The 22560-nt window shown below is 34.2% G+C and overlaps 3 protein-coding genes across 3 annotated transcripts; 2 read left to right on the top strand and 1 right to left on the bottom strand.

Moving 5' to 3' along the window:
- The first annotated feature begins 492 nt into the window (after positions 1-492).
- LOC139848841 (uncharacterized) lies at positions 493-6801 on the top strand. The gene is made up of 5 exons (XM_071838530.1): positions 493-503; positions 618-930; positions 1156-1290; positions 1384-2202; positions 6583-6801. Exons 1-5 carry the CDS (start codon positions 493-495, stop codon positions 6799-6801), a joined length of 1497 nt encoding a protein of 498 aa, XP_071694631.1.
- Positions 6802-6976: 175 nt separating this feature from the next.
- LOC139848840 (uncharacterized) lies at positions 6977-7465 on the top strand. Its single transcript, XM_071838529.1, has one exon. The coding sequence runs from the start codon at positions 6977-6979 to the stop codon at positions 7463-7465; it is 489 nt and encodes a 162-aa protein (XP_071694630.1).
- Positions 7466-8074: 609 nt separating this feature from the next.
- On the bottom strand, positions 8075-14937 carry LOC139848000 (transcriptional corepressor LEUNIG-like). The gene is made up of 18 exons (XM_071837738.1): positions 14784-14937; positions 14070-14167; positions 13875-13984; positions 13348-13755; positions 12894-12979; positions 12639-12717; positions 12378-12453; positions 11811-11860; positions 11250-11546; positions 10886-11101; positions 10562-10783; positions 10365-10482; positions 10134-10243; positions 9910-10059; positions 9657-9812; positions 9453-9569; positions 9148-9354; positions 8075-8469 (listed from the first exon to the last, which is right to left on the bottom strand). The coding sequence occupies exons 1-18, from the start codon at positions 14813-14815 to the stop codon at positions 8326-8328; spliced, it is 2676 nt and encodes an 891-aa protein (XP_071693839.1). The 5' UTR covers positions 14816-14937; the 3' UTR covers positions 8075-8325.
- Positions 14938-22560: the final 7623 nt, after the last annotated feature.

Raw genomic sequence — 22560 nt, 5'->3', positions numbered from 1 at the left:
TTCTGGTACAAACAAAAACGAAAAAGATAACCCTTTGATCTTCACCTTTGCTTCTCAACCCCCTTTACCTAAAAACCCCCAAAATAATTCACCTACCACCCACCCACAGAACATCAAATTATCGAAAAAAGCACCAACCTCTGGCAACCCTAGTAAGAAACGTAAAACCTGCCATGATAAAGCTACCTCCATTTCTTCTGTCTCATCAGGAAACACTTGGTCAAAAATTAGGAAATGGAGCTCCTCTTCGAAAATATTAAATGCCAAAGCTAAAGCTAGAATTCCTAAAGGCAATCGCAAAGTTAATGGTAGAAAGGCAATTTCAGGAAGCAAAAAACCGTAGAAAAGATCTAGCAGAACAAACACTGAGCAGACGCTTTCGGATCATTCTCTGAGTTACAACCAAATGGGCTCGATTCTAGGTCTATCCAGGAAACCGCAATCACTGTAAGGTAGATTACCTTTTTCGTGCTTTATTTTAAATTGTTTACAATGAAGATGCTGTCACTTAATATTAGAGGCTTAGGAAAAGACGATAAAATCAAACTAAATTGGTTTAAAAACTTAATTTATAAAGAATAACCCTCTGTCATCGCATTGCAAGAAACCAAATGTAGAAATTTTCCTGAATGTTGGATTGAGAAAATATGGGGTAATGAGGGGTATAATTATGCTGTAAAAAACTCAACTGGGAATTCGGGCGGGATTCTTACTATTTGGGACCCTAAGCTATTTATTGCTAACTGTGTTGTTGAACGAGATTCCTTTATTTTGATAAAAGGAAAATGGAAAGATGCAGGTACTGAGCTCATAATTGTCAATGTTTATGGTCCTCACACGGATGTTGCTAAAAAGAAAATGTGGGAAGATCTTAGTGATGTAATGAACTATGATAAGGCAATGTGGGTCCTGTTAGGTGATTTTAATGAGGTTCGATCCGAGCTTGAAAGAAGAAACACAAAATTTCTTGAACACCGCGCCAAACGTTTTAATAGCTTCATCAAAGACAACAACCTAATTGATATCCCACTTGGGGGAAGAATTTACACAAGAATCAGTACGAATGGAGTGGAATTCAGCAAACTTGACAGATTCCTGGTCTCAGAAAATTTTCTTCAATAATGGCCAAATACTCACGCTTTGGTGCTTAACAAGAAACATAAGGACCATTGTCCGATAATGTTGAAAGAAGGAAATGTTAACTTCGGACCTAAGCCTACAAAAGTTTTCGATGAATGGCTACATCATAAGGAGGCACCGGATGTAATCAAGGCAGCATGGTTAATGGAGGTTAAATCCTCATAAACCGATTGTATCTTTCGCGACAAATTGAAAAACGTCAAAACCGAACTCCGTAAGTGGTATTCTACCACACCTGGGAAGCTAAAAGCTGAGATTGACGAGTTAACTAAGTCGGTTAATAATTGGGAGATCAGAGCAGAAACTGAGGACCTGAATGATTCACAATTGAAAGAGTGGATGGTTGCTCGGGATAATTTGATCAGAAAGGAAAAAACAGAACTAGAAATGTTAAAGCAAAAATCCCGGTTCAAATTGGCCTTGGAAGGAGATGAGAATTCCAAATTTTTTCATAACATGATACGTAGAAGGCAACAAAAAAACAACATCCATGGCGTGAATATTGCAGGGGTCTGGTCAACATATCCCGAGGACATAAAGAAAGAAGCACTTGTTTACTTCTCTTCACTGTTTGAAAAAAAGACATCCGAAGGTCTCGAACTTAATGATTGGGACGGGCCACGTCTAGACAGTAATATGGTTGATAAATTGGAAGCTCGTTTTAGTGAAGAAGAAATTATTCAAGCGATCGAAAGTTGTGGCAGGAACAAAGCCCCCGGCCCGGATGGTTTCAACATCCTTTTCTATGTCAAATTTTGGGACGTTATCAAAGCAGATCTTGTGAATGCCCTGAATTGGTTCTGGGAAAATGAAAAAATCTCTAACGGGTGCAACGCGTCTTTTATCACTCTTATCCCCAAGGTTAGTGACCCACTAAAGTTTTCTAATTACCGCCCTATTAGTCTTATTGGTAGCTATTATAAGATTCTATCTAAAATTCTTGCCAATAGAATTAGGGTAGTTATCCCGTGGTTAATAGGAAAGGAACAAAGCGCCTTTTTAAGTGATAGATACATACTAGACGGTATCCTAACTGCACTTGAAACCTTAGACGAACTTAAGGCAAAAAATCTAAAAAGTTTTATTTTTAAAGTGGACTTTGAAAAAGCCTTTGACTGCTTGGATTGGGACTTTCTTTCTAGATTGATGGGTTTCATGGGTTTCGGATGTAGTGACCCGAACTTTTCCATGTTTATATATATTAATTGAGATTGATATTTACATGATTAAATGTTTCCAACATGTTAAGCAATCAAACTTGTTAAGACTTGATTAATTGAAATATGTTTCATATAGACAATTGACCACCCAAGTTGACCGGTGATTCACGAACGTTAAAACTTGTAAAAACTATATGATGACATATATATGGTTATATATATAGTTAACATGATATTATGATAAGTAAACATATCATTAAGTATATTAATAATGAACTACATATGTAAAAACAAGATTACTAACTTAATGATTTTGAAACGAGACATATATGTAACGATTATCGTTGTAACGACATTTAATGTATATATATCATATTAAGAGATATTCGTACATCATAATATCATGATAATATAATAATTTAAAATCTCATTTGATATTATAAACATTGGGTTAACAACATTTAACAAGATCGTTAACCTAAAGGTTTCAAAACAACACTTACATGTAACGGCTAACGATGACTTAACGACTCAGTTAAAATGTATATACATGTAGTGTTTTAATATGTATTCATACACTTTTGAAAGACTTAAATACACTTATCAAAATACTTCTACTTAACAAAAATGCTTACAATTACATCCTCGTTCAGTTTCATCAACAATTCTACTCGTATGGATCCGTATTCGTACTCGTACAATACACAGCTTTTAGATGTATGTACTATTGGTATATACACTCCAATGATCAGCTCTTAGCAGCCCATGTGAGTCACCTAACACATGTGGGAGCCATCATTTGGCAACTAGCATGAAATATCTCATAAAATTACAAAAATATGAGTAATCATTCATGACTTATTTACATGAAAACAAAATTTCATATCCTTTATATCTAATCCATACACCAACGACCAAAAACACCTACAAACACTTTCATTCTTCAATTTTCTTCATCTAATTGATCTCTCTCAAGTTCTATCTTCAAGTTCTAAGTGTTCTTCATAAATTCCAAAAGTTCTAGTTTCATAAAATCAAGAATACTTTCAAGTTTGCTAGCTCACTTCCAATCTTGTAAGGTGATCATCCAACCTCAAGAAATCTTTGTTTCTTACAGTAGGTTATCATTCTAATACAAGGTAATAATCATATTCAAACTTTGGTTCAATTTCTATAACTATAACAATCTTATTTCAAGTGATGATCTTACTTGAACTTGTTTTCGTGTCATGATTCTGCTTCAAGAACTTCGAGCCATCCAAGGATCCGTTGAAGCTAGATCCAATTTTCTCTTTTTCAGTAGGTTTATCCAAGGAACTTAAGGTAGTAATGATGTTCATAACATCATTCGATTCATACATATAAAGCTATCTTATTCGAAGGCTTAAACTTGTAATCACTAGAACATAGTTTAGTTAATTCTAAACTTGTTCGCAAACAAAAGTTAATCCTTCTAACTTGACTTTTAAAATCAACTAAACACATGTTCTATATCTATATGATATGCTAACTTAATGATTTAAAACCTGAAAACACGAAAAACACCGTAAAACCGGATTTACGCCGTCGTAGTAACACCGCGGGCTGTTTTGGGTTAGTTAATTAAAAACTATGATAAACTTTGATTTAAAAGTTGTTATTCTAAGAAAATGATTTTTATTATGAACATGAAACTATATCCAGAAATTATGGTTAAACTCAAAGTGGAAGTATGTTTTCTAAAATGGTCATCTAGACGTCGTTCTTTCGACTGAAATGACTACCTTTACAAAAACGACTTGTAACTTATTTTTCCGACTATAAACCTATACTTTTTCTGTTTAGATTCATAAAATAGAGTTCAATATGAAACCATAGCAATTTGATTCACTCAAAACGGATTTAAAATGAAGAAGTTATGGGTAAAACAAGATTGGATAATTTTTCTCATTTTAGCTACGTGAAAATTGGTAACAAATCTATTCCAACCATAACTTAATCAACTTGTATTGTATATTATGTAATCTTGAGATACCATAGACACGTATACAATGTTTCGACCTATCATGTCGACACATCTATATATATTTCGGAACAACCATAGACACTCTATATGTGAATGTTGGAGTTAGCTATACAGGGTTGAGGTTGATTCCAAAATATATATAGTTTGAGTTGTGATCAATACTGAGATACGTATACACTGGGTCGTGGATTGATTCAAGATAATATTTATCGATTTATTTCTGTACATCTAACTGTGGACAACTAGTTGTAGGTTACTAACGAGGACAGCTGGCTTAATAAACTTAAAACATCAAAATATATTAAAAGTGTTGTAAATATATTTTGAACATACTTTGATATATATGTATATATTGTTATAGGTTCGTGAATCAACCAGTGGCCAAGTCTTACTTCCCGACGAAGTAAAAATCTGTGAAAGTGAGTTATAGTCCCACTTTTAAAATCTAATATTTTTGGGATGAGAATACATGCAGGTTTTATAAATGATTTACAAAATAAACACAAGTACGTGAAACTACATTCTATGGTTGAATTATCGAAATCGAATATGCCCCTTTTTATTAAGTCTGGTAATCTAAGAATTAGGGAACAGACACCCTAATTGACGCGAATCCTAAAGATAGATCTATTGGGCCTAACAAACCCCATCCAAAGTACCGGATGCTTTAGTACTTCGAAATCTATATCATATCCGAAGGGTGTCCCGGAATGATGGGGATATTCTTATATATGCATCTTGTTAATGTCGGTTACCAGGTGTTCACCATATGAATGATTTTTATCTCTATGTATGGGATGTGTATTGAAATATGAAATCTTGTGGTCTATTATTATGATTTGATATATATAGGTTAAACCTATAACTCACCAACATTTTTGTTGACGTTTTAAGCATGTTTATTCTCAGGTGATTATTAAGAGCTTCCGCAGTCACATACTTAAATAAGGACGAGATTTGGAGTCCATGCTTGTATGATATTGTGTAAAAACTGCATTCAAGAAACTTATTTTGTTGTAACATATTTGTATTGTAAACCATTATGTAATGGTCGTGTGTAAACAGGATATTTTAGATTATCATTATTTGATAATCTACGTAAAGCTTTTTAAAACCTTTATCTATGAAATAAAGGTTATGGTTTGTTTTAAAAATGAATGCAGTCTTTGAAAAACGTCTCATATAGAGGTCAAAACCTCGCAACGAAATCAATTAATATGGAACGTTTTTAATCAATAAGAACGGGACATTTCATCGGATCCAAATGGGTCATTTGGATTCGAGCTTGCCTTGCATCCACCTCTATCTCTGTACTCATCAATGGGTCCCCGACCAACCAATTTTTTCCTAAAAGGGGGGTAAGACAAGGAGATCCTCTTTCTCCTTTTCTTTTCATTTTGGCAAGCGAAGGCTTAAATCATTTACTTAAACTTGCCATTAATAAAGGTATTATAAAAGGTGTAGAAGTAGGAAAAGATAAGGTCTCCGTGTCGCATTTACAATATGCCGACGATACGATTATTTTTGGCAAATGGAATAAAGTTGAGGTTAGAAACATATTGAAAATCCTAAAGTGCTTTGAAAACCTATCGGGCCTCAAAATTAATTTGAATAAGAGTTGTGTGTATGGAATTGGAACCACGAAAGTTGAATCTTGCGCGCTTGCTTCTTGGTTCGGGTATATGGAGGGTAGTTTTCCATTCAATTACCTAGGGTTACCTATAGGCGCAAATCTCAAACTTTACAAAAATTGGATACCCGTTATCGATAAATTCAAAAAAAGGCTCTCTACTTGGAAGGCCAAGTCATTATCATTTGGAGGCCGTCTAACCCTCATAAAAGCAACTTTAAATAGCCTCCCCCTTTATTACTTTTCACTCTTCAAAGCCCGTGCTCGTGTCATCAAGGAACTAGAAGGTATGCGTCGCGACTTTTTTTGGGGCGGGACTTTGGATAATAAAAAGATGGCTTGGGTAAATTGAAAGTTTATCTGTCTACCTTACGACTCCGGTGGTTTAAACGTCGGGTTTCTTAATTTAAAAAACCTCACACTACTAACAAAATGGTGGTGGAGATTCTTAACCTTAAAAAACTCTCTTTGGGTTGAAGTAATTAAAAGTATTTATGGTGACCATGGGGGGCTAGGATGCCTTTCACCACAATCGAGTTTAAACCTTAAAAAACTTTCGGGTCGAACGTGGTTTTCTATCATTAATATCGAACACACCCTAAACAAGTTAGGGTGTGATATTTCTAACTCTTTCGTTAAAGTGATAGGCACAGGCTTGGACACAAGTTTTTGGGATGAAGTATGGTGTGGTAGCGAAGCGTTCTTTCTCAAATATCCCAGGCTACATAGACTTGAACTCAACAAAAAAGCTTCGGTTGCAGACAGAATCATTTGGTCAGACAGCAGGCCGAATTTTACCTGGGAATGGATCTCGCAACCAAGGTGGAGGGCGTCTGATGATCTCGAAAATCTGGAAAAAGTTATAAGTGTACTCCCCCTGCTAGTGGTAAACCGGATACATGGGCATGGAAACATGAAAAGAATGGTAAATATTCTTCTGCTTCGTTAGCTGCTATTTTAACGAATGCTTTCTTGGCCAATAAACCCCTGCCCGAACCTACCTTGCTCAACAAGTTAATCCCACAAAAAATTGGAATTTTCATGTGGAGAGTGCAAACAAATAGGCTCCCGGTTAGAATCGAATTAGATAACAAAGGGATTGACCTTAACTCCGTTCTTTGTCCGGTCTGCAATGACGATATCGAGAGTATTAACCATGCACTTGTCGCCTGCAAATCAGCTGCGTCTCTGTGGGAAAAGGTTCGGTTGTGGTGGGGTATAGACAATCTCCAAATCACGTCCTACTCTGATCTTGCCTTATGCTCTTCTCCGCATATTCGTGATAATTTGGGTTCTCAGATTTGGCAAGCGGTGATTTGGGTAACAACCTATTACATATGGAAAAATCGCAATGCCCTCGTCTTTGGAAATAATGCATCAAGCATCCCCTGCCTTTTCTCGGATATCCAATCTAAGAGTTACGAGTGGATCAATTGTCGTGGCAAAAATATTGAACTCGAGTGGCTCACGTGGATTTCCAATCCTAAATCATGCTCCTTCAATTTAAAATCTAAAGATGGAATAGGTTAACTTGTAGGTTTTTTTCACACTCTGGAATTTTATCCGAGGCTATGTTTTGGGCTAAGTGAATGGGGGCTGAGTTGCTTTGTCGCCGAATTACCGGTACTGTAATTCATGTCTTCATTCGGCTTGTCTTTTTCAAGTTGTCCCAACGTAGTGTAGGTCTTAAAGAAAGAGTTTTTTTTCCTACGCTTGTCCGAGTTTCCTTTCCTGCATTTTCTTTCGAGTTCTTTGTGTATATGTATGTATTTTCGCTGTGGTGTTTCGCGGTTTAGGAAGGGTTTTGCCCTCCTCTTTGTAATTACCCTATATTTAATAAAATCTCTGTTGATCTTTCAAAAAAAAAAAAAGACTACTACGTTTAAGCATTAAGCATTAATTACAACGTTAATATTTTAAATAAAAAAATACATATTCCTATATTTAAATAGAGACTCGGAGAGTACATTATGATATGAAAAATCAACACTTTGTAATAAATGCTACGTTTAGCTACGTTCAAAGTTCTCCATAAAAAATATTCAATTCGCGAAGTGACTAGTATTGAAAACGTAAATACGTAAACAGTCGGTCATTCCTTCACCGTGTTCAAAAGTTTTGACCGAAACACAAAAAGTTGGCATATAAATTCATCCTCATTATAATGTTGTAATGTCAGCTCAATATATTGTTCGACCTCACATATCATTCAACACTTAACTAGATGAACTTCAAGTAAATGGCAGACAAGAACATAAATCTACAACAGTTTAGACTAAATTTAAAGTCCGGATCTCTAAAACATTAACGATAATACAAGAAACGATACAAACTACATTATCCGACTGAAAGAAACAGACACATGAAATCCACATACAGTTTTGTGTTGTTCACTTCCAAAGTTTTACAATCTTATCATGGCTTGCGGAAGCTACCAAACCTGTAACCGTTGATAACGCCAAATCAGCAATTAGCCCTTCATGTGCTGACAGTGTCATTGTCTTGTTCTCTGACATGTTCCATAGCTCCAGAGACTGCATTAACATCACATAATTAAAATTAATTGGCTTATTAGACTGCAGGTATATGCACTTCAATATGAAACCACAAGAGCCAGCATAAGAAAAATATCTGTAAAATTTTTATAAAATTTCTCCCTATTAATCTCTCCACAACAAACGCAAATTAGAATAATAATAACAATATTATTATTATTTTCTTTTAAGAAAGACCCGTTTCAAGTGTGTAGGAAGAATAAAATAGAGGGCATATTTCATGAACAACAATTTAAGGAAACATGTACTAATATGCAAGAAATCTTCTTTTCTTAAACTTCATGAATGTGTTGCCCAGTTAGGGAATTTTGATAATCATAATACCTTTTATAAAGATTTATGTAATTATGGTCTTTATATTAAAAAAGAAATCTTTTTGTTACATGTCATGCTTAATTCCTCAAATTAAGAAATATTAATGATTGTTACCTTTAAAAAAATTTGCCATAATAAGAATAAAAGAAATCCATGAAGTTTACAATGTATAAAAAGAGGTAACAAGAGTGGAGATAGATATATGTTCAAATGGAGAAATAAACGATTTCTCCACACATTTAGATATGGACTAATAGAAGCAATTTGATAATCTATGAAGTTTAAATATTGTAAAATTTGATCCATTTGTCCATAGCTATTTAGAATGAAACGAATGCTAACCTGATAACAGCCAATGACCAATAACGAAGGATAGGTAGGATGAAAAACACACGAATGGAACTTATTTCCGTTACAGCTAAGATCATGTATACACTCTCCTTCATTTCCCGACATAAGCGACCAAACTCTGACAGAATCCTCACTAACTGACGCCAAATACTCGCCTTTCGGGTCCCAGCAAACAGAATTTATTGGTTTCGTATGTCCCTATAATCATCATAAAATCCCACTCAGCAATTTTTTAAAAGAATATTCATGTTCATAATATTTTTTCATAAAATATTAAAAGGTGCACTGAAATAAACCTGTAATTTATGTCGTAAGGCTTGCGTCTCCACATCCATTATTGACACGATGTTCTCAGCAGCTGCGGCAAGATATCTTCCGTGACGTGGCTGGAATCTCACTTGAGCCGTTCCACCCTAAAAAGAAATGAAAACATTAATCAACAAAGAAAAATAAATTAAAAAAAATCAACATGAAGTGTATGAAGTTTGTGAGTTGTATACCTTAAATACACGTGCGCAGCTACCGTTATTTATGCTCCAGTATCTTATTTCACCATCCCCATCGCACGAGCAAATGAGGTCGTCTTTATTCGGGTGAAAATCTAATGACATTACAGATGCCGAGTGCCCGATAAAGTTACGTAGCGAAAAACCAGGCTGCAAGTTCAGGTCAAAATGCAAAAATTACATCTTTACCCTCGTTAAAATCTAAAAAACTTTCCATTTTGAACGAGTAGATAAAAGGTGAACTAACATTATCAGCATCCCAAACACGAACTGTTTTATCAAAAGATGAAGTTGCAAGACGAGGCATGCTTGGGCTGAAACGCACATCCGTGATTAATGATGTATGTTCTTCGAGAGTGGATTTCGGCTTTAGAGAATCAGTGTACCACAACACGGCCTACATGACAAAACAAACAAACATATTAATGTATAATCCTTCCCATGTGCCTTCCATAAAACCGATATCTTTACCTTCTTATCGTGGCCCCCACTCGCAAGAAGTTTACCGTCCGGTGAGAAGTGGCAACAGACTACCTTGCTTGCACTTGCACGAACCGAATTCACTTCCGTAAACGTAAACTCTAACACCAACCGAGTAAAGGTGAGAAAACATACTTCTTTTAATGTATATATGTAATATGTAATATGTAATGTATATGTATATATGTATATGTATTTGTAGAAACCGTACAAATGTCTCACCTTTGCTTACATCCATACAACGACCAACTGCATCTCTCGGATCGTTATCATCATGGGATAAAAAAGACTCCACGTTATCATCAAGAGATCCATCTTCCACAAAACGATCCATATCAGCCTGCACAATGTCCTTATCATTCTACTGCAAATAAAAACATGTTGAAAATTCACCTTAACAAACGTTAATCAACACTCACCAATTGATTTGATGGGGAAGTAAGAGCGGTGGGACCATCCGAACCAAACATCATCATAGGCTTAGAAGACGCGCCCTTGTGTGGCAACGAAATCACATCATTAGGAGTATGAGTTGATGGAGTAGAAGGTGCTGAACTTGGTGAGGGTCCCGCAGTGTTTGCAGTTCCAGAACTATTTGCGGGTCCCGATGATGACACGGGTTGCTTTCTCTTTCTTCCAGCCTGGTTATTCGAATCATTAGAAACCATGTCACATGTAAACATGTTGTATGATGTTACAATGATATTGACAACACTACAAGGAACATAACTAACTTAACTGACCTGATCGTTTCCTCTAAAGGAGTTTGACATGCTACCGTCTCCGGTTACGTTGTTTGTCCCCATCATCTTATCTTGTTGAAGATTAAGATTTGGATTTTGAATTAAAGGAGCAGAAAGAGAATGTTGCAGATGATGTTGCTGCTGCTGTTGCGGGTTACCGTTTTGCTGCTGCTGCTGCTGCTGTTGTTGCTGTTGTTGCAGCTGAGCCATTTTTAACTACAAAACGCATGTTTTAGTGATTTAAAAGACAAATAAAGTTTAATTGTATATTTTATAAACATTTAAAAGACAAACAAATTTTAACATAGCCCAAATTTTACATAAATGAATTAAAAATATTAATAGGAGTGAATAGAAAAGACACCTTGAGTAACATATCTGGGTCCCCACGAACAGACATCGATGATCCAAGATTCGGAACGACATCGCCCACGGAATTAGCAAGACCATCCTTACCCATACTCATGCTTCGATTGTTAAAAAGCATTCTCAGCCTTCTGCTCTCATCATTAGCCGATGCTGATGTCATGTTTTGTTGTGCTAACAGAAGTTGTTGCTGATGCTGTGGCGTAAGCATTTGTAGCTGATGAAGAGGTTGTGAGCCCTGCATATATGATTTCTGTTGCTGTTGTAGTAAACCAGACCGTAGCTGATCTAAACCCTGTAGGATCGAACAGAAACTACAGTTTAAGTAAAAAAATATTGGACCTTTATTGAGTAGATAGTGGTGGGTCGTATTTACATGTATATAAAAGGTGGTAACTTCAGCCCATCTAGTACTGAACAGGTCTATTCGGATGATGGGAGCTCTAATTAGGTCAAACAGGTAAAATATTAAAATAAAAAATAAAAATTGCTCGTATCTTGCAAGATATTAAAACGCATTGAATAGTTGTTTAGCTACAAAAATCGTTTATTAACTCACCGTGAGAGGCCACCCTTTTAACGTCAAGTTGTTACCACCTTGATTTGATCCTGTAAAATGGAGCTTGATTAAATGATTTGATAGTAAATACTCGTACATCTTTCACAACACTTGCATTTCCTGTCTAATAGTTATAATGCAATTAGAGTAGTGATTCTGTTATACAACAAAATCACAAAAGGCACTTGACAAAAGTAGTTATTTTCATCAAAAGGAAATAAATAAAAAAATAAATAAATAAATCTTATATGAAATTAAAACATTTGTATTGGATCTAATGGATCAATCTTTTAAAGTCACACATTTTGATGTATGTCTTTTTCAGTAAACCATGAAAATGTAACAATCAATATTACAATGTATAACTTCCATTTATTAGCTATTGTGTTCTTATCTTAATTACGGAAGTTTTGTGAACTTTTTGCCTCTATTAGAACGTAAACAAAGAAGTAAAGCAATATAAAATAAAAGTAACCAGACCAAAACAAACAGTTAAGTGGTAGTTGCTTATCAAATCAACAACATGGTGTTCTAAAGACATACTTTAAATAATTATATCAAAATTACCTGGAATTCCTATTAATGACCCCTCGGGGCCTGCAGCTCTGGGATTCAATATTGGATTCATTTCCGTCTTTATTTCCTATTCAACACGGATTAGTGCAAAATGAGATCACATGTAATGCAAGATAGCAATATAACTAACAGAAATAATTGATATAAAAACAAGACTAACAAACAATATTTGCGCTTTTATGTAGTGTGGAAATACGCTTTATTCCGATCATTCTAAACTTAGCTCAATTGTTACGACGAACGAGCACTCACCGGAGCAGATCCTGGAAGCTGTTGGTTCCGACCTTGAATTTGAGGAGACATACTACCAGATGTACCATGCAGCACTTGCCTGGAAAATAAGCCACTAACTTAGCATTTACTAATTAATAATTAATTAAGTTTATAAGGTATGGTTTTTTATGGTTCATATAGCTATATGTTATTGCACTTTTTACATAGTTTCATACAGCAATACAGCATTAATATTTAATATCTTTCTTAGAAACATGATGTAAAGCACATTACCCTGAAGGTTGCCCTGCTGCCGCTGATTTCAGAATTGATGCATGTTTTGAATCCAAAATCTGGCCAACATTCTCACCATATCGTTGCTGAATATTGAAAAAAATAACAACAAATACAAAAATCAGATACCTCAGATAACAATTGAATTAGCAATATCTGACACCACACATGTTACATATTCTCACTGTCTGAACGCTAATGGATACATCTTAGATTATGTTTTAATACACAACTTGCCATTACAAGAATTATATACATTTGTAATCAAACTAAACACCGCCATTTTCCTGATTGTAGCATGTTTTCACGTAAAACAATGCTTATCCGAAGTAATCATTAAAGATTTCATATCGATCTATTCAAAGATGCTTGCTTTTTGTTGCGGACTTGCGAATATTAACAACTTATGATAAAAACATAAGCTTAAATATCGATAAAGTGGCGAAAGATCTACCTTCATAGCTGCATCATCTAACGAATCCCTCGAAAGTGGCACTTTCAAATTCTCTTCGTACATCTTTGTAGCCATAGCATTAGCAGTTCCGGTATTTTGTCTCATAAGTGGCTCGTTTCCAACAAGCCCATTTGAAGTTCCGTTTAGTAAATGGGCCCCATCTCTCCTCTGTTGTTGCTGCTGTGCTTGTTGTTGCTGCTGTTGCTGCTGTTGCTGTTGTTGCTGCTGTTGCGCTTGTTGAGCTTGACGTTGCAATATCATTTGTTGCATTTGCATCTGCTGCTGATGTTGTTGCTGCTGCTGTTGTTGTTGTTGTGGATGAGGAGATTGTTGTTGTTGCTGCTGCTGCTGTTGTTGTGCTTGTTGCTGTTGTTGTTGTTGTTGTTCCCTTACTTTTATTAGCTGTGTCTGAAATTATAGAAATAACATGATATAAGAACAGAGGTGATTAATGGGATTTAGTGCAACTTAATCAAGTTTTAACACAATAGTAACAATTTCTTTATAACTAAAAAAGTCAAACTGACCTCGATATAGGAAGCTGCAACATCTGAGTGCTTCTCATTAGTCCTAGCTATAAAAATGTCCCAAAACACCGACCACCATTCGAAAAGAAAGCCGCCAGGGGCGTCGATAGCTGGATATCGTCCAAAATAATAAGCCATTAAATAAAACATAACTTGTATTTTTTTTGGAACTAAACTTTGTAATAAATTTCATACCAACAGGGTCAGATGAGACTTTTCCTTCAGCTTGAAATGCCTGAGCAGAGGCCTTTAAATCCCTTTTTACCAAATAATCATGTATATATACATCTAACCTGTTAATAAGTATGTAAAAAATAAAGAGTGAGGCAATAATTAGGTAAATAACAACAAAAAGTTTAAATCTTTCAACAATTAAAAGCTGATTTTGAAAAGCACAAGCAACATAAATCAAAATCTGCAGAAATATCAACCAAATTAAGCAAAATAGCTCATGAAGTCCAAATCAAGCTCAGTTTGGTAACAAAATCTGAATTAACTAATACCAATTGACAAGGTAAATGGGGCAACATTTAGAGTTAATAACCTAGATTTGATACACCTTGTGGAATAATGAAAAGGGCTTAACACAGATTAGTGTAATACTGTAATTAAATAAAAATATTTTTTCAACAATTTGTTGTACTTGAAAATGCAGCAATTGTAATCTAATTATACCCTGTTAAGTTAATTAAAAAATTTAGGGCTAAAAAGAAAACATGAAGATTGATGGACGTACAAACCCTAAAACGATAAAGAAGAACATAAGCAGGGGATCAAAAAAGATTCATAAAAAGGACAAAATTAACAAAGATGAAAGATACCCACAGCTTAAATCTAGCAAATATATAATAAAAAAGAGATTTTTTTTCAAAATTATTGCCTAAAAAATTTAGGAAAAAAAAGGCTTACATTTTATCAGCTTCCCAGTTAGCTTGAGACATGATTCCTCAAGAGAAAGAGAAACAAAGGTTAGGTCTTCTTCTTCATACAGTACGAATATGAAAAGAGATTTGGTCTTTTGGGTTCTGTGTCTCTTGTCTGAAAGTAAACCTCTCTAAACAGCTTTAACAATTTATAGAAAATAGAAAATTCCAGAATATTTAAGATAAAAGAAAAATAAAAAGGGGGAATAACAAAGATTGTAGCAGTATTTTGTGTTTATTTATTACACGTATTATTAATATTATAATATTAATATTAATATTAATATTAAAATATTAATATTAATATTAAAATTAATTATTTAATTTAATTATTATATTTATATTTTATATTATATTATTTAATATTAATATTAAAATATTAATATTAAAATTAATTATTTAATTTAATTATTATATTTATACTTTATATTATATTATACGGAGTAATTATAAATTATAAATAAATATAAGATTATACAGAGCACTAATATAATTAATTATTTATTTAATATTAACATATATAATAAAATATAATATAATATAGTACATATTATAGTATATAATATATATATATATATATATATATATATATATATATATATATATATATAGTTTCTATTAAAATTTTACAATGATAATGTCATTATTATACTAATCCCTTTGTTAAGAGAAAATCAAAAAGTCTTTAAGATGATATCATTAATCTAATTAATGACTAATTAAATTAAATCTACTTATTTATTTATTTCATGTTTTTCGAGAAAAAAATTCACTCTCATTAATTATTGTTATATTATTATTCAAATTCAAATATGAGTTCTCTTTACGAGATTAATTACGTTATATATGTATGCGAAATACACGTCTCAATAAAAGGTTCTATGTAGACTTTTATAACAAGAAAAATAGTAATTGTGCTGAAAATTGGAAGATGATGGTGAGAAAATATATGTAGTTCATTTATTCCGACCAAGTTAAGTACATCAATGTGTATGTAAAAACAAAGAGAAGTTTCTTAGTCGTAATCCGTCGGGTCATTAAACTAATTAACTTTAGCGTATAAATTCACTTAATACCTAAAATATATCATTAAACTGTTTTGTTTAAACACGCGTTTCGAAAACGCACATCGAAAATGCACGCCAAAAAATGCGTCTCGAAAAAGCGCCTTGTAAACGCGCCTAAAAAACATGTCGCGAATTCGCGAGTTGAAATGTTGGTCGATAAAGGACTTAACATGTTATGCGAAGTTGACACTTAACTGAGAGAGTTAACAAAAGTTAACGACACCACTCTTTTTGATTAACTTTTGAAAAAGACTCCTATTTTCATATCTAAATAAAATAGATTACCTAGAATAGGAAAACATGAACAATAGGTTACCTTTTTATATAAGTTGCCTTTTTCATAACTAAACTAAATTAAATAATAATTTTTTACATATCTACCATACCCTTTCCTAAATTATTAATTATATTATATATATATATATATATATATATATATATATATATATATATATATATATATATGAAAGAAAGATTTACAAAATACTCTAATTTTAAATAATTACAAATAATATAGAATATATATTCATTGATGGACCTATGAATATATACATAAATTGTATATTTATTTATTATTTGGAACGACCCGAAAATTTTCAACTAAATTTAAAACTTAATCTTTATATGATTTCGACAAGATAAGCAAAGTCTGTAATATTGATTCTCAAAATTTTTGAACTAATGTTATATATTCAGTTAACCTTTGACTATTGACCAACGATTCACGAACATCTATTTGTAAATAGATATATATATATAAATATATATATATACAATAAGTTGAAATATTAATTATTAAAAAGTAATTATAAATAACTTGCAATGTGTATTTAAAAACTGATTTATGGATATTAAATAAAGATATTTACATATATATAATTTCAAGTTATTTAGTAAACGATAGTAACATTCGTTTATTGATTCGATTGATATTTAGATCAGTTAACTAAAACGTTTAAGATGAACAAGCAAAACACTAATTTGCTACAGTATTTTCGAATTGCTACAGTACCCGAAAAGCTACAGTGTTTTCGAAACCCACTATTTGCTACTAGTAAAAATCATTTTGCTACAGTAAAACACTATTTCAAAATGAAAATGTATGTATATTTTTATAAATGTTATAAAATATAATATTAACTTAGATATAAAATGTTTTGATTTAAAATAATATTATTATATATTAAGACGTAAATTTATAGATGCAAATGATCAAAACACTCGAACGTACAAGATACACTTCGAGTAATATAGTTATTGGTAATGTAAGTCTATATTTTGACAAAGGTACACGTCGCGAAACGTAAAGTACAAGTTATTAAAGCATACGAAGTAACGTTCGAAAATCCGGAACCGGGAGATAAGTCGAACGTAAACGTACAAGACATCAGAACCAAAACTACAAGTTAACTAGGCACAAGAATATAATATAATATATAATTAATTAATATAAATTATATATTATATATATATATATATATATATATATATATATATATATATATATATATATATATTTAATCATGTCGACAAGCAAAACGTTAAACGATTGTGAGCTGTCAAAGGAACCCATGCGATCGCATGGGATTTACCCCTTCAATCCATGCGATCGTATGGCAGGGCTGGTGAGTTCAGGTCCTATAAAAGCTCGACGAATTATGGTCACCATTCACTCATTCACTTCACAATCTCTCTATCTCTCATATTACTACGTATATTTATTTATTTAAATTATTATTATTATTATTATTATTATTATTATTATTATTATTATTATTAAGATTAATATTATTATAAATCTTAATATTATTATTAGTAGTATTAGTATTATTATTAGTATTATACATAAAATACTACGACGAGGTTATGAGCGTGTGATTTCAAAACAAGCTTTTCGAGCGGGATAAAGCTAAGGAAACTATGAGTTATAGCTATGGAGGTTAGGGGTAATGTTCGTGGGTATTGTCCACAAGTCAAACCTAGTGTTTATCATCTCCGTTGCGTCTGCGTACTTTCCTACAATATTGAATCACAATATTGATACGTGAGTATTCATATCTTATCTTTTATATATTAATAGTGTATCCATGTCTAGTGAAATGTCCCGTTCATATTGATTATAAACGTTCCATATTAATTGATTTCGTCGCGAGGTTTTGACCTCTATATGAGACGTTTTTCAAAGACTACATTCATTTTTAAAACAACCATAACCTTTATTTTATCGATAAAGGTTTAAAAAGCATTACGTAGATTATCAAATAATGATAATCTAAAATATACCGTTTACACACGACCATTACATAATGGTTTACAGTATGAATATATTACATCAAAAATAAGTTTTTTGAATGCAGTTTTACATAATATCATACAAGCATGGACTCCAAATCTTGTCCTTATTTTAGTATGCAACAGCGGAAGCTCTTAATAATCACCTGAGAATAAACATGCTTAAAACGTCAACAAAAATGTTGGTGAGTTATAGGTTTAACCTATATATTATCAAATCGTAATAATAGACCACAAGATTTCATATTTCAATACATCCCATACATAGAGATAAAAATCATTCATACGGTGAACACCTGGTAACCGACATTAACAAGATGCATATAAGAATATCCCCATCATTCCGGGACATCCATCGGACATGATATAAAAACTCGAAGTACTAAAGTATCCGCTACAACGGATGGGGTTTGTTGGGCCCAATAGATCTATCTTTAGGATTCGCATCAATTAGTAGACTGGTTTACTAATTCTTAGGTTACCAAGTAAAAGGGGCATATTCGGCTTCGATCGTTCAATCATATAAAGTAGTTTCATGAACTTGTGTCTATTTTGTAAAACATTTATAAAGCTGCATGTATTCTCATCCCAAAAATATTAGATTTTAAAAGTGGGACTATAACTCACTTTCACAGATTTTTACTTCGTCGGGAAGTAAGACTTGGCCACTGGTCGATTCACGAACCTATAACAAATATGTACATATATATCAAAGTATGTTCAAAATATATTTACAACATTTCTAATACATTTTAATGTTTTAAGTTTATTAAGTCAGCTGTCCTCGTTAGTAACCTACAACTAGTTGTCTAATGATGTATCCTATCGTATACAAGCATAAAAGGCGTAATGGCAGCATAAAAGTGGCATCAGGAAGGCTGGAAGCAATAGTTTTGTGAAGTTAACCGTCCAGCGTACTCCGTTGTACAGGCTGCTCCGTCATGCGTAAGCCCTGAAGGCCGCCTAGCGCGTAAGCCCTGGCTGGAAAACGCCACCTTCATCATAAATCTAGGATCACGAATAACAGAACGTATCATCATCTGACACGTGTCCCCGAACAATCTAGTGGATCTGACACTATAAGTAGACCCCTTGGGTCGTCATTTTACACAGTTCAGATATTCTGACAACTTTGGGAGCTGAGACTTCACTTCTCTCTCTCTCTCTCTACTTTCTCTCACTAGAAATCATCCGGCTAGCACTTTTACGCTCTACGGACTACAGATTGATTAAGCCACCCCACAATTTTCTACACTTGTGAACCGGGTCTGCAGGGATTGTTTCCCGAGGGTAAAAATTAATCGGCAACACTCCGCCCTCCTAAAGCTAGATTACTTCTAGTATCTTGTTGACACACTAAGCCTTACCTCATAAGGAAATAGGTGTTAACAATGGCGCCATCCATTATTAAGACGAATCATCTCACCAATACTGATAAAGACGGCGAGGATAACGAATTCATACCCATAGAAGTAGGCATGATACATCCATGGAAAGCTGGACAACGGAGGAAGGCAGAAGTATTAGAAGATTGGGAAGAGCAATTAATATCATTTCCTTCTATGTGTAACACAAATCCATCCGATGGTCCAGTAGTTATAGAAGCGCGAGTTGCTAATTACTTAATACGCAACATTTACACTGACACAGGAGCTGGAGCAGACATTATGTATGAACATTGCTTCATACAGCTACCAAAAGATGTACAAGAAAAAATGAAGGAAACATATGTGCCGTTGGCAAGTTTTACAAGTGAGCCGTTCTGGTCTGAAGGAAGTATTCTGCTTGAAGTAACCTTGGGCAAACCACCTCTAAGACGCACGGCCAACATTGAGTTCTTGGTGGTTAAAGCAAATTCACAGTACAACATAATTTTGGGAAGAACTGCTTTAATGACGTTTGGAGCTATAACATCAACTGTACATGGTATGATGAAGTTTCCAACGCCAGGCGGAGTAGCAACGTTATATGCAGAATGGCAGAAGTCAATTGAGTGTTCTCAAGTAACAAAGGTAGTAATTAAACCAATCATACACGATGATGGTCAATTTCACCAAATCTTAAATTTTCAGATCAGAAAATCATAATTGGGCACACGTTATCCGCCAAATGTAAAGAAAAATTATACAATATTTTGACAACAAATCTAGACGTTTTTACATGGCAGCCGTCTGATATGACCGGTGTTCCAAGGGAAATTGCAGAGCATAGGCTAAACGTGAATCCCAACATACATCCTGTTTGTCAGAAAAAGCGTGGCATGGCGCCAGAAAGAAGCAAATTCCTCTGTGATGAGGTACGAAGTTTAGTGGATGCTGGGATCTTGCGAGAGGTCAAATATCAGACATGGGTAGCCAATCCGGTCATGGTTAGGAAGCCGGACAACTCATGGCGGATGTGTGTGGATTTCACAGATATCAATAAAGCATGTCCAAAGGACAATTATCCTTTACCTGAAATTGATTGGAAGGTTGAATCATTGGCAGGATATCGATTCAAATGTTTCCTAGATGCAGCTAAGGGATATCATCAAATCCCAATGGCTTTAAAAGATGAAGACAAAACGGCTTTTCACACGACGGAAGGAATATTCTGTTACATGAAAATGCCTTTTGGTTTGAAGAATGCAGGAGCAACATATCAACGACTTATTGATATGGCGTTTAAGGATCAAATTGGGCGAAACTTAGAAGCTTATGTTGATGACATTGTCATCAAAAGTCATACTGAAGAAAAGATGTTACGAGATATACAGGAAACTTTTGCATCTCTGCGAAAAATTAACATGAAATTAAATCCCAAGAAGTGTACGTTTGGTGTGGACGAGGGAAAATTCTTAGGTCATGTTGTCACAGAACGTGGAATTAAAGCTAATCCTAAGAAAATTCAAGCAATTGAAGATATGAAGTCACCAACTAGCAAGAAGGATGTTCAACGTCTACATGGATGTCTAGCAGCATTAACAAGATTCTTGTCCAGAGCAGCTGAAAAGTCACTTCCATTCATGAAAGTGTTAAAGGGCTGTTTAAATAAAAAAGATTTTGTGTGGACGGCGGAAGCCGAAAATACATTCCAAGAGATCAAGTAGTTATTAAAAACATTACCTACATTAACAGCACCAAAAGAGGGGGAAACCCTAATTTTATACTTAGCTGTCTCAAAGGAAGCAATAAGTTCTGTCCTAATCGCAGAACGGAACGGCGTGCAAATGCCTATATATTTTGTTAGCAAGGTGTTGCAGCTTAGTGAAACAAATTATCCACCACTTCACCGAATGGTTTATGCCCTTGTGCATACTGCACAACGTTTACGAAGATATTTTCAAGGTCATCCCATCTTAGTGTTAACAGATCAACCATTGAAGCAAATACTCCGGCGTCCAGAATCATCTGGCCGTTTAGCAAAATGGGCTATCGAGTTGGGGGAGTATGAAATCAATTTTGCTCCCCGAAATGCAGTTAAAGGACAAATTTTGGCAGATTTCCTCTTGGAGACAAATGAAAAAGTAGAGTATGACAACAAAATGGCACCATCACAGCATGAGTGGGAGTTACACACTGATGGGGCATCCAGTGAAGAGGGAACAGGTGCAGGGATAGTTTTAACAAGTCCAGACGGTGAAGAGTATACTTATGCATTGAAATTCTATTTTTATGCTTCAAACAATGAAGCAGAGTATGAGGCGTTACTCTCCGGCCTCCGCATAGCTGTAGAAATGGGCATAACAAATTTACGAGCATATGTTGATTCTCAAATTGTCGCCCAGCAGGTTAATGGAACGTTCGATGCAAGGGATACATCCATGAGGCAATATGTAAAGTTGGTGGAGGCAATTTCAAAGAAATTTAATAACCTTGAAGTCGTGCAAATCCCTCGAAATAAGAACAAAAAAGCTGACGTCTTGAGCAAGTTAGCTACTTTAACCTTTGATCATTTGCACAAACGAGTGTTGGTGGAAGAACTTAAGGAGAAATCAATACATGGAAAATCAATTATTGCAATAGTTGAAGGAGCTAAGGAAACTTGGATGACTCCGTATTTGAGATATTTGCATGACGGATGGTTACCTGTTGATAAGGCGGAAGCAAGAAAAATAAGAGTGACCGCACCAATGTATGAAATTGTTAGTGGTGTCCTTTATCGAAAATCATACAATGGTCCGTTGTTAAGGTGTTTAACCGATGATGAAGCATTAAAAGTGGTCAAAGAAATGCATGAAGGAGTTTGTTCTTAACACTCCGGTTTCCGTACTGTGGCATCACGGATCATGCGACAAGGGTATTTTTGGCCTTCCCTTTATCGGGATGTTGCAGAAATCATAAAAACATGTGAGAATTGTCAGAGGCATGGTACAATTCAGCGTCTTCCAAAGTATGACTTGATACCGGTGTCATCCGCTTGGCC

Source organism: Rutidosis leptorrhynchoides, chromosome 5 (genome assembly GCF_046630445.1).
Source record: "Rutidosis leptorrhynchoides isolate AG116_Rl617_1_P2 chromosome 5, CSIRO_AGI_Rlap_v1, whole genome shotgun sequence".
Taxonomy (NCBI): domain Eukaryota; kingdom Viridiplantae; phylum Streptophyta; class Magnoliopsida; order Asterales; family Asteraceae; genus Rutidosis; species Rutidosis leptorrhynchoides.
Note: the sequence above shows the minus strand (reverse complement) of the source record. Positions and strands in the feature narration are given on the sequence as shown.

Excerpts from the sequence above, each read along its gene's own strand:
- LOC139848841 (XM_071838530.1), top strand. Across the intron at positions 931-1,155 it reads TGTTAGGTGATTTTAATGAG|AAACATAAGGACCATTGTCC; the intron begins GTTCGATCCGAG and ends GTGCTTAACAAG. Across the intron at positions 1,291-1,383 it reads AGGCAGCATGGTTAATGGAG|CTAAAAGCTGAGATTGACGA; the intron begins GTTAAATCCTCA and ends ACACCTGGGAAG.
- LOC139848840 (XM_071838529.1), top strand. The coding sequence starts at position 6,977 with ATGTGGAGAGTGCAAACAAATAGGCTCCCGGTTAGAATCGAATTAGAT.
- LOC139848000 (XM_071837738.1), bottom strand. The coding sequence starts at position 14,815 with ATGTCTCAAGCTAACTGGGAAGCTGATAAAAT. Across the intron at positions 12,454-12,638 it reads AGCTTCCAGGATCTGCTCCG|GAAATAAAGACGGAAATGAA; the intron begins GTGAGTGCTCGT and ends CGTGTTGAATAG. Across the intron at positions 10,060-10,133 it reads GTGGGGGCCACGATAAGAAG|GCCGTGTTGTGGTACACTGA; the intron begins GTAAAGATATCG and ends TTTGTCATGTAG.